Raw genomic sequence first — 12,141 nt, forward strand, 5'->3', positions numbered from 1 at the left:
GTGTTTGATGACTATAGTCCCTGATGAATCCTACGCTTCGCAAAGAAGACCGTTGAAGATGCCGTAAGAGAATACAAACCAAGAAATTAATAAATAAAAAAATATGCAAAAGTCGTCAAGTTGGTCTGCAGCAGAATTTGGTTATTTAAAAATTGTTTCCAAAATTATGTTAAGCTCTCGAAAGCAATGTCCTCTTATATTCAGGAAAATTTCCACTTTCTGCATGTTATTTATTTACCTTCACATCCACATCCACATATTTGGCTCCATATGGTTTTTGATTATTGTTATGAAATAATATCATATTCCATGAACTTCAATTCAGTCGTTGGTATGTTTGTGGCTTTGTGGCATTGCGGTTTGCCTCAAGGGTATCAACTGTGCTGTATCCCTAACCCCCTTCCACTTTATTTCTGACAATAGAGTGGTGAAGGGCTGTGTGCGCCACCACAGCTACATTTCTCCCCAAACAATTTTGCTTTCATTATTATTTACTATTTTTTGTTATTTGCTCTTACATTTTGCCATAATCCTTTGGGTATTGTGTCCTGTAAATGCAGCGTTTTGAATGAAATGCTTATTTTCATGGAGGCATGTGGCTGTAAAACCTCAAAATTTGTATGCAAGTTTTAATCAATACTGGGTGAAGCATTGGGATTATTTTTAAAAATACTATAGAACTTTTTTTGCTATGATTTTTGCTTTATTAGTAAGCGTTCCGAAAAGAAAAAAACTTATAGTCATGCTAGTCTATTATTGCGACAAGCTCAGTTGACCTCGGTGAGGACTGACTACATCGTTCCGATTGTAACGTTCAATAGGAATTTTGCCACACTCTTTCCATCTAAGAAAGAATGGAATAAGGGATTCTCTCTAAACAACTTCGACACTACAGTCTATACGACTTAAGTCTCACAGACTTAAAATTGAGAAATCTGTGCGTCTCCCTAATAGATACCAGCAGTGTCTTCCAGGCGGAAGTACTGGGAATTGGGGAAGCCTGATTTCTCTTTTAAGGGCAATATCGCTATTCTTTCGGATAGCCAAGCTGCAATCCAGGCACTGGGTTCGGCTACTACAACCTCTAAAGTGGTGGAGCAAAGTAGGAATAGCCTCACCACCTTGAGTGAAAACCATAAAGTTACCTTAATCTGGGTCCCGGGACATAGGAACATTGAAAGTAACGAAAAAGCTGATGAACTGGCAAGAGTGGGATCTGCCATGAGTAACGTTCTTGCAGAATCGGTATTCACACCATTAGGTGCAGTCAAGAGTACAATTTCCCTATCTCCAATAGCTCCGTATCGTGGTTTGTAGATGGAGAGACAAGACGAAATGCAAAATTAGCAGAACGTTATGGCCTACCTACAACCTTAAGCAATCGTCGACATTTAGAAACATGAAACGACGGGACGCCTGGAGACTAACGGCAGTCATAACTGGCTTTTGGTCTGTGGGAGAACAATCAGCCAAAATGCGCATCCCTCACAACACATACTGTCACAGTTGTAAACAACCGGAGAAAAAGGAAACAATCTTCCATTTCCTCCGTGAATGCCCTGTCCTATGGAAGGACAGAATGTTAACCCTGGGCCAACCGCTGTTCGAGAATCTCGAAAAAACAGTCTGGCTTAGACGTCAACAACCTAATAAGGTTCTTAAACCGCGCAGACTGGATATAGTCTTGCTGTAAATAACTGTTGGTAACGAGGATGTGGGAACAAAATGGTGCGGAAGCGCTAGTTGGATTCTGGAAGAATCACCACTTTAACCAATCAACCAACCAAGCGTTCCGATTAAATTGCCGACTCAGTTGAGCCTACAACTCTTCCTTCCTGTGTCGCCAGTTGCGCTGTCTCTATCTTAAAAATTGCTTGGTCGATATTCGCTTTAAGGGTCCACAACGTAATTTCGAGACTCGCTGTATTTATTTGAGCTAATTACTCGTTGGCTCTGTTGGCCGGATTGCGGTATTCAGATATATTCGGTGACTAGAAGAGATTCAAGTAAGCAATCGTGATTAGCGATTTTGTACGGTTATAAATCCGCGAAGGGCACACCGTCTCCGTAGATTGTTCACTAGCCGCATGCTATACGACGAAGTTATTTGTTTGAACTCTAAGGTTCATAGGGAGACTTCTTGGTGCAATTGAAGTAGTATGGGAGTGCCTAGGGATACTGAAGTGTGAGGTTGCGTATAGGCAAGTTATGGACAAACTGGATAAAAAATCAGTGAATATTTACTGGAGAATATTTTGTAATCGTATAAATGTATCTCAACGTATGTTAATATAAGTGACTTCATAAAAGGGATGGGAGTGACTCGTGGTCATGTCATTTCAGCCACCAGTTTAAGCTTAGAGGCAATTAGTTCATCACAAGGGAGCCGTTACGTTCGAAAAAAGCATTCAATTGCTGAGTCTGCCCTCTCACTACTGACTCTAGTGACGCAACTAAGAACGCTCTCGCTTAGTCATGGCATGATTCAATGCTAGTCTCTGCGGTACATGTTCTGGGAATTTATTAGTTGAAAAATGTCTAATATTTGTAATAAACTAGCGAATATATCCCTGAAAGATGTTTAAACCAAGGTTCAAAACCAATTTGTATTGCGGCTCGTGAGGTTGTCAGACAAATGAAAGAATCTACTCGAATCGTTTTTTATGGAAAGCTTTTATTATGCCAGATATGGGTTCGAAGGTTGGGTTTAGGCTGGTAAGGGGCGAACACTATTGAAAAATCTAATTTTTGGAGTCTCACGTCTGTCGTGTCATCGAGCTGCTCCCTGCTTCTTACGCAGAAACACACTAGACCTCGGCGACCGTTGTGAAGAAAGAACTTTTTGTAATACTAGGGCGCTCAAACTTTGGTAATATAGAGATATGAACATCAAAATGAATGGAGGAAACTTTAATTTGAATACTTAAAATTTTTGGATATAAACTATAAGAGTTTTGAGTTGGACTTGAAAATGGCTAGCCATACAAGAACTAAATATGAATATTTTTGAACGATTTTAATATAATATAATTTATTTCAAATATAATTTCCAATTCAAAAAATTACATTCTAGTTTTAAACTCTAAAACGAATTCCTCCTACAGTAAACCACATTTTCTTACTCTCTTTCTCAGATTACATTTAGTGTCCAAAAAGCGTGCGTCAGTGTCCAATTAGCAACCACAAATAGCACCTAAGGTTTCATTCAACTTCCAAAGGGCCACACACAATCGCCCGCACAGGCGCTGTGGTGTTAGTGGTGGCTGCGGTTGCTCCGCATTCGGAGTGGAAGCCACAGTAAAACACCAAAAAATAACAAAAACAAAAACCGAAACGCTCTCGAAAGTGTACAACTCTGCTGAACCACAAACATGAATGTGATGCGTAAGTTGCGCGGTAACGCCAGCACCACTGGCTCACCCACCGCGGGAGCAGGTGCTACAGCTAATGGCAACATTACGGCGACTAGCGCGAGTGGAACACGTATGGGAGACGAGATAACCGCTGCCACCGATGCGCGCGTACAAATCAGCCTGCACACGCTGAAGCAACTCTTCAATGAGTACACACATCCCAAAGAGGCGCTCAGCGAGCACGAAAGAGATATGAAGTTATATCAAATGTTGCCGTTATTTTGCAAGGTACTTGTGGCGAGCTCTTTTGGTTTTTTTGATTTCACAATTGTTTTCTGTCATTTTCTATCTGTCTTTATACTTCTTTAGGTCTTTAGCACCTGTCCGGCAGCCGATATGAGTGAGAAGTTCTGGGATGTGGTGGCTTTTTGTCAGCAAGTCTCGCGCTTGATGGTCAGCGAAATACGAAAACGTGCCTCCAATCAAAGCACGGAGGCGGCATCGATAGCGATTGTGAAGTTTTTGGAAATCGAAACGACCGAGGATACCAGCAGCGGTTGGATGTTGTTGTCCACCTTGAATTTATTGGCCAACGGAGATGTGTCGTTGATACAGGTAATTTTTGAAGTGGGACCCAACTGCAAGATACCGCCTTACACTCGAAACATATAATGAAGGTTTATATAAGTAAATCTTTCTGTAGAGACTAATGTGAGTCAATTAAGTAATACTCTGTAAGTGTTTAGTTAAATCGCATCCCTTATAGGTCCCCAAATATGTAGTGACATTTTTATAAGTATCTGCCGTTCTTCAGAAAAAATCCATTTACGTGCTCAGGTGTTTGGCCGCCCTTCTCTTCCAATACGTTTTGTGCATTTTGAAAGGAGGAAATCGAGAAGTCTAAAATTTCATGCCGCCTCCGAACGTCAGCTAGTTTTTCCAGATAGAAATGCACTCAGAGTATTTTTAATGCTAACCGGTGGGCATTTCACGTACACAGTGTGCATTGAACCTGTTACTAATCGATTAGCTGGCAGGGAAATGCCTTACACAATATACAATTTTACACTCGTTGACTGGTAATGCCTTAGTTCATGGAGACTGTTGTCACTTCTGTGATTTCTTGGAACAGGAAGGTTATTGATGTTTTCATCTAAGGAGTGGCCTGGATATCCTGATACTAACATGGATCCCGGGATACGTGGGTATTACGGGTAACGCGACCTCTGAATCTTTAGCTACGATGGGCTCTGGGGCTAACTTCTTTGGCCCGGAGCCCGTTCTGTCACTCTCTTCTGCAGTCATCAAAACCATAGTTAGCAAACAGGTTACTCTAAACCACAAGCGAACTTGGCAGGCTGAAAGAGGCTGCAGATGAACAAAATTGATGTCCGACCGACTGTCGCAGATCCTTCTGTCATTAAGCAGGAGGGACTGTAGTCAGCTGGTTGGACTGATGACGGCCCACTTTCTATAGGCGAAGCACGTGGAAAAGGTGGGTATTTCAAATAGTGCATTCTGCCCAGCATGTGGAGAGGGGGATGAGGCGGCGGATGACTTTCTATGCGTCTACCCGGCCTTCGCTCGAATCAGTCTTGAGGTCTTTGACACTGATGTGTTAAGAAGCGACAACCTTGGGTCCTTGGCACCACAAGATCTACTCAGATTTCTTCGGAGGTCGAGTAGACTTAAAGCAAATTATAAAGGGAACCCGAGTGCAGTACAGTGGACTCAATGTGGTCTGAGTGCTGTCCAGACAAAAAACAAAAAGGTTCTTGCAACTGTTTTCTTATCAAACATCAGATGAACAATTTTAACCTATCAGATAGCCTTTTATTTTTTATAATTTTTGGCGAGCATTGAAATAGGATCTGAGAAAATGGCCGGACAGCTGTTCAGCACAAACATATAGCGCGGCGAAAGATTTAGTGTAGGAGGAAATGCGAATAGAGCTCAACTATGATTAGTCAAATCAAATCAAATGCAGAATGTGGCGATGGATAGGTCAGACGCTTAGAAAACCACCAGATAGCATCGCGAGAATGGCATTGAACTGGAACCCGCAAGGGAGCCGAGGTCGCGGTCGCCCAAAGATCACTTGGCGAAGGTCGAAATTGCGTGAACTAGCAGGTGACGACATCACATGGGACGGCCCAAAAACATCAGCCCGGAACCGTGTACGATGAAAGAGTCTGAAAACTCCAATTATGGTTCAGTTCAGGAATATACTCGGACTTTTTCGAAGTAGAGTACACATTCCATTTTTTACAATACAATACAATACTTCTGAAGTCCTTAGACGAGTATGAATTTGCGTCGTGGTAGTTCCGGTAACGTAAAACCGACGGCCGTGTGAAGTGGACAGTGTTTTTCGTCCAGTAGAAACAAAGTACATATATCTATTAAGATTGCTCGCAATTCAGCTTGACTCCTATGAAAACCTAAAATAGCTTCTTATGATTCAATGAAATATTTCGGTAATTTTCTATATCATCAGACGAAACTTCAAGGATACCAGAATCTCAAAACTATTTTCCATTTTATTCTGATCCTCATAAGATTCTATTTGATCTACATTAATAGATGCACTATTATAAAAGTTTTGAGTACAAATCATTTCCTTCCTCCCATTATGGTTTCACAGCCAACTTCTCGAACCATTTGAAGCGCATCAGTTTCGTGTGCACCAATTTCCCCATCACAAACATTTCAATCCGTCTTCGATGGCGCGGTACCCTTTCCATTTCCTCCTCCATTTCCTCATCAGCCATCCCCTCACGGGGCATCTTTGGCTCTACTCGTATGAGCATAGCATCAAAGGCGAATGTTGCATGCAACATATACATGCCGCCAGTAGCTAGTGCGGCTATGCTTTGTGCCTTGCAATAAAAGAAGAACGGATGCGTTGGCTCCTCAAAATCGGAGAGAAATATCAGATGAAAATCATTCTCCGCATGATACATCGACATCAGCGAGGCAATGAAGTGTGCAGTAGCGCCCAAAGTAGTGGTTATTGCCTCCATCATTTCGTTGCGGCCTCGTCCGCAGCAAATGTTAAAAATGCCGAAGAGTGAGTGAACTGCGAAGCAGGAAAAAGTGCCGCAATAGAAGAGATTGTGCGGGAGCGGTTCGGTTCGCACGAAGCCCAGCGCATGGAATGTGAGGCAGGCTATGCCCAGCAGCACTTCGAGCAGCTTGAAGAAGCACCAAATTTCTTGCATGTGTCGTGTTTCAAATCAATTTCTTGCAAATGCTGCTTTATTAAAAACTTTTTCGTTTTATAAACAAAAACAAATGTATTTATTTTTTTGATTTTTCTGCGCTACTTTACTTTTAGGTTATGACAGCAGCCGCAGTGCCCTCCACGCTCGTCAAATGCCTGTATTTGTTCTTCGACTTGCCAATAGTGGATGATGATCCGGCACCGGGTGTCGGCGAGTCGGCGAGCGACTTCAATGCCTTCGAGCGTCGCACACTACTGCAAAAAGTCTTCGTACAGCTGTTGGTTAAGCTTTGCTCATATCCGTATCCGGCTGAGGAGTTGGCGCGCATGGATGACTTGACGTTGCTCTTCTCGGCCATCACTTCGCCCTGCCCAACGCACAATATTGTGTGGCGTAAAAATGCAGCAGAAATATTGACGACCATCTCGCGGCACGGGCTAACCGATGCTGTCGTTAGTTATATACATTGTAAGTTATTTGAGCTGTTGTTGTTGGTGTTGTTTTTGTATGCTAATCTTATTTTTATTTTTTTTTCAGCCAAGGGATGCATGGCTTTGTGCGTGGATAATATGCAGCGTCTGAGCTTTGGCAATCCATTGGAGATTGTTGAAATGTTTGTTACCGTTTTTTGCTTCCTAAAGGATTCTAGTCAAGTGTCACAAATTTTGCTCGATGACTTCAAAGCATCACAAGGATACCTCTTCCTCAGCGACTTTTTGCTCAAGTGAGTTTGAATGATTGCATGTTAAAATCTGGCAATTTCGAAAGTGTACTTGTTGAGTAGGAGAAGTGGAATAGATTACTGTGGTGAAATTAGTTCTTAAAGCAAAACTGTAAAAAAATACAAATACCCCGCATGGACGGAGGTTAGAATGATAGATTACCAGGTGTGACCTTCAGCTGTGGTGAAAAACGAAATTGAGCGCGTAATTTCAGCTGCTATGTCACCGGGTACTCGACAGCCGAATTCTCCCCTCTCATTTCACACACTCGTTGAATTAGTCGGTGCTCAGACGGCAATGCAGTAACAGGGGTGGGAACTGCGCTGATTTCTTTCGTACATCGCGAATGCAGTCTCTGTTTTTTTCGCAAACAAACCGCCGTCATGACCTCGGTTACGTCAGTCAATCAGCTGATTCTTTCAAATTCGCTGAGAGCTGGTTAACGGTCTGATATTGGCCACAGCTTCTACATTTTTTTCACCATGGATGGAAGCACTTGCAGTAGTTTGGCAAAGTAAAACTCTTAAATATGACATAACATAACTTTTGAAGACCCCTATAAAAAAAGTTTAGGTGCATCAAATGGTTCGCTTCTGGAGTTAGTTCTATAATAAAATGCGATCGTTTTAAAGTTTTTACATGTTTTTATTGGTGTTTTGAAGTATATAAAAAAATTTTTTATAGTTAATTTTATTTTAATTTGTTTAAAATTTTTGACGTCAAAGTGGAGTCCTTAAAAAAAAGATGAGTTGGTTCGGGGAAACACACAGCCTTCCAAAGTCATCTAAAATAGAAAATTCAAAGAGAGTATTATTCTGTAGACTTTATTTTAGGTCCCGAACCTAAAATATATATAAAAATATAAAAAAAAACAAAATGGTGGACTTGTGAAAAAAGTTTTCAAAATCTAATTTTTTTTCTTGAAAAATTGTTTAAATTAAATAGTTTATTACTAAAAAATTAAATGTTTTAAAGGTCCGGGATCTAGATATGTGTGTCTAGAATAACGGGTTAAATTTTTAGCCTAATCGGTTGAATAGTTTTGAGTCAGTGATTCCCTGAAATTTCGAAAACATGGTTTCGAGAAAAACGCGTTTAAAGTTTTGACAACAGCTGCTGCTGGCGTGTCACACGCTTTCATACACACTACGGCGCGCTCCCTTATTTTAGCAATAACTTTAAAAATAATTAAAATTTCTATCTGAAATTTTTGTAGTATATTTTTAAAGATGTTTTTCTTCCGAAAAATGTAAAAAAAAATCCGATTTTTTGAACCCGTCACACCGGGCTACTACCTTAGGTCTTCACACGGAAAGCCACCACAAAGTGGACAAAAAAATGCCAAATTCCTGTGAACTGCGTGAAGTTGACTGATTTGATTCATTTTGAAGTGTAGCACTTACGGCTGCAGTATTCGATTTGAGTACTTCCACTGATGTGTATTTTCACTGATCTACGAAGAATGCTCAATATTGAATATGTAGATTTGAATTTACCTGGAAAAAATATTACGACCGTCTTAATCCTTTTAAAGCTGGAGCAATGGACTTAGAAATGTTGCTCAATCTTGTATCATACTTCTCGATAATAAAATTTAAAATTTGACTGACTATAAGAAATAAAACTATAAGAAATAAGATATTCAAAGAAAAATGCTATTTTTTAATATAGATAGTAAATGATCGGATGTTTATTTCATTATAAAGAGGAAGGTATGCCGTTAATAGCGGAAAATAACATCAGGCAAATGATCACCACGACCACGCCTACAGGACAATATCCTTTTCATGAAATTTTCCATAACCAATTCCATCTTTGAGGTCTTGAATCGACCCTGGGCTGTTGGCGTAGACCTTCTCTTTCACGTGGCCCCAAAGAAAATGTCACAAGGTGTTAAATCACAAGATCTCGGTGGCCAATTGTGATCATCTCTTAGAGAGATAACACGGTCCGGAAACTTTTCCCGTAAAAGATCAATGGCTTCAATGGTTTCGTTGCTTGTGTGGCACATAGCGCCGTCTTGTTGGAAATAAACGTTGTCCAGACCAATACCATCCAATTCCGGCCATACAAAATCGTTAATCATCTCTCGATAGCCTTTTATATATTTAATTAACACCTGTTATTGGAAAACCCTTTAGTTTGCACTGGCGAACGCAAAACCGACTGCTTGATTAATTAAAGCTTGACGTTCTTAAGCGTGCCTGTAGGCCTACCTAATGGTAATTTTAAATACACCGGTTCAAAAATATTTTTAACTCTCGGGCTTCAATATTGATCCCAAGGCAAAAAAATTTTTAAAATGTGAAACCAATTAATAGAGGCACAAATTTCGACTTAAATTGCTCACCGAACAAAAAAAAGTAATTCGGTACTCATCGAAATTTCGGGATTTATATCCCTATGAGAAAAAAAATAGTTTCTTCTTCTTCTTAATTGGCGCTATAACCGCTTACGCGATTTTGGCCGAGTTTAACAAAGCGCGCCAGTCGTTTCTTTCTCGTGCTAACCGGCGCCAGTTGGACACACCAAGTGAAGCCAAGTCCTTCACCACCTGATCTTTCCAACGCAGAGGAGGCCGCCCTCTTCCTCTGCTACCACCAGCTGGTACCGCATCGAATACTTTCAAAGCCGGAGCGTTTGTGTCCATTCGAGAAAAAAAATCGTTTGGTGTCTTCAAACCTTCAAATAGTTTTTTTTCTATAATATTTGTTTGCAACGTTTGCAATTTTGTTATAGGACTGAAAAGTAAACCGTTTCGTCAACTTTGGAGGTTTTCAAATATTTTTAGCTTTGCAAAAATGCAAAATTTGGGCACGACTAACTTTGATCCATCTATGAACAGATGAGAAGGCTGCGCTTTCAACTCTTGTGTTACACTTCGCCCGATCTCCTCTGTTGAATATCCTACTTGGAGCCGGGATAAACTCGAAGCTTCTAAGAAATTTTTAGTATCCGTGCTCGGTGCTATAACCCTGAGCTATAACCCACTCTTAACTCAATCGTGTCCCATGTCTCTAGGTAAAATTGTGAATAATACTTTCAAGGCATTCTAAGAGCTTCACTGGTTCGGCTAACAGCTCTCTTTGCGTCTTCTATAGATGGTGTAAAATTTTTGCGCAAATGGCTTAAAACTATTTTAAGGTCGCTCTTTAGCTCCTGGACGATGCTACGACTACTAAAATACCGATCAACTTTGATTATTTCTGTGATATTATCGAGATTTTCGACGACGGGTCTGTCTGTGCGAGGGGCATCTTTAACATCAAAAATGCCTGAACGGAATCGACGAAACCGAAATTGTACGTAATTCGCTCTTACAGTTTATGGTGCCTAAAACACCATTCACAATTTCAGCGGTCTGGAAAAAGCGGTTCAAAGAAAGAGAGGAAAATGTACCGAATTATCTCTTTGTTGACTGACCGAAAGATTTTCTAGTGTGAAATGTCACCTTGACAATGATCGTTAACTTTAAATAGTTTGATCAATCTTTTACGAGATATCGATCACTACAGCCATCTACCGAGAAAATAATGGATTTCTTTTTCACCAAACTAATATTTTGTTTTAAAAAGTTCTACTAGTTGGGGACATTAAATATCCCATCGGGTTAATATAAAAAAATATTCCACATATCATTAAAGTCGCCTAAAAAGAGGAAGAACAATCAATCCTATAAGAGAATCTGCCCCGACAGTCGGTTCTACGTTAACGGAACGACTCGGATTTATATCCGGCCAAGGGCTGTCACATCAGTAGCATTCCCCGTACACGCATGGGGAATGCTTATGCTGCTATAACAACAACAAAATATATTTGTCTACAGACCGTTAGTCAAAAATATTGCCTTAAACCAACAGATACAGCTACGGTCAACTAATTAGCAACGCGTCGGTACCGGTATTTGTTTTATTAATAACTAGAAACAGCCTTAATGAGTAATGAGTAATGTTAATTAAACCCAACTTGATTTTGAAGCATACTTCCAATATGTTCCGTTTTTTTGTTAGAAATAAAATCAAATTGTTCTAATCTATCGTTCACGTAATTAACAACGCTTCGGGTTTAATGTCCAAAAAGTATATTTTTATTAAGGAAGAGTTAATATTTGGTTGAAAATCCATTACTTCTAATAACTGCTTCACATCTACGCGGCATTGACTCAATTAGCTTTTTGCAGACATCATTTGGAATAGCTTCCCACTCCATCTTGACTTTTGTTACCAGATCTGCAAAATTTCCTATTTTATGTAAGCGAACTTTCCTCTTCAAGTGCTCCCAGAGATTCTCGATGGGGTTCAGGTCGGGACTACAATAAGGCCAGTCTAGCAATTTTATCATCTTTTCTTCCATCCACCGTTTTGTTGCTCGTGCGGTGTGCTTCGGATCGTTGTCCTGTTGAAAGATCCGTGTAACGGGCATGTTGTCATCACAAAATGGGAGCATTACTTCATTTAATATAGAAATATATTGATACTGGTCCATACGACCCTCAATTTTAGTAATAGGACCAACTCCACGCCATGACATAGCGCCCCATACCATTATGTTACCACCACCGTGCTTAAGCGTAGGGCGGGTGTATTTTGGGTTGTACGCTTCCGAACGGGGGCGCCGAACATAATATTTTCCATCGGATGAAAGTGTATTTATTTTCGTTTCATCAGAAAAAAACACCTTCTTCCACTCTTTTACAGACCAATAGCGGTATTCATAGCGAACTCTAACCTCTTTTTGCGATTTCGTTCCGATAGTAAAGGTTTCTTCCGAGAAATCCTTCCAAATAAACCATTTTCTCGTAAACGCCTCTTAATGGTTTCCACTGATGGAGAGCTGTTGTTT

General features: G+C 40.4%; 2 protein-coding genes across 4 annotated transcripts in view; one reads left to right on the top strand and one right to left on the bottom strand.

The window, feature by feature from the left end:
* The window catches only part of LOC129249465 (WD repeat and FYVE domain-containing protein 3), a 71,648-nt gene that overhangs the window by 38,418 nt on the left and 21,089 nt on the right, over positions 1–12,141 (top strand). For all 3 annotated transcript variants that reach the window (XM_054889296.1, XM_054889297.1, XM_054889298.1), the window contains exons 2-5: positions 3,135–3,641; positions 3,723–3,968; positions 6,691–7,045; positions 7,115–7,301. In XM_054889296.1, coding sequence (XP_054745271.1) covers positions 3,372–3,641; positions 3,723–3,968; positions 6,691–7,045; positions 7,115–7,301 — 1,058 coding nt within the window. In that variant the 5' untranslated portion in view covers positions 3,135–3,371. The remainder of the gene's footprint in view (positions 1–3,134; positions 3,642–3,722; positions 3,969–6,690; positions 7,046–7,114; positions 7,302–12,141) is intronic.
* On the bottom strand, positions 5,970–6,639 carry LOC129249466 (uncharacterized). Its single transcript, XM_054889299.1, has one exon. The coding sequence runs from the start codon at positions 6,572–6,574 to the stop codon at positions 5,984–5,986; it is 591 nt and encodes a 196-aa protein (XP_054745274.1). The 5' UTR covers positions 6,575–6,639; the 3' UTR covers positions 5,970–5,983.

The sequence above is a fragment of the Anastrepha obliqua genome, chromosome 5 (assembly GCF_027943255.1).
Source record: "Anastrepha obliqua isolate idAnaObli1 chromosome 5, idAnaObli1_1.0, whole genome shotgun sequence".
In the NCBI taxonomy this organism is placed as follows: Eukaryota; Metazoa; Arthropoda; class Insecta; order Diptera; family Tephritidae; genus Anastrepha; species Anastrepha obliqua.

Excerpts from the sequence above, each read along its gene's own strand:
- LOC129249466 (XM_054889299.1), bottom strand. The coding sequence starts at position 6,574 with ATGCAAGAAATTTGGTGCTTCTTCAAGCTGCTCGAAGTGCTGCTGGGC.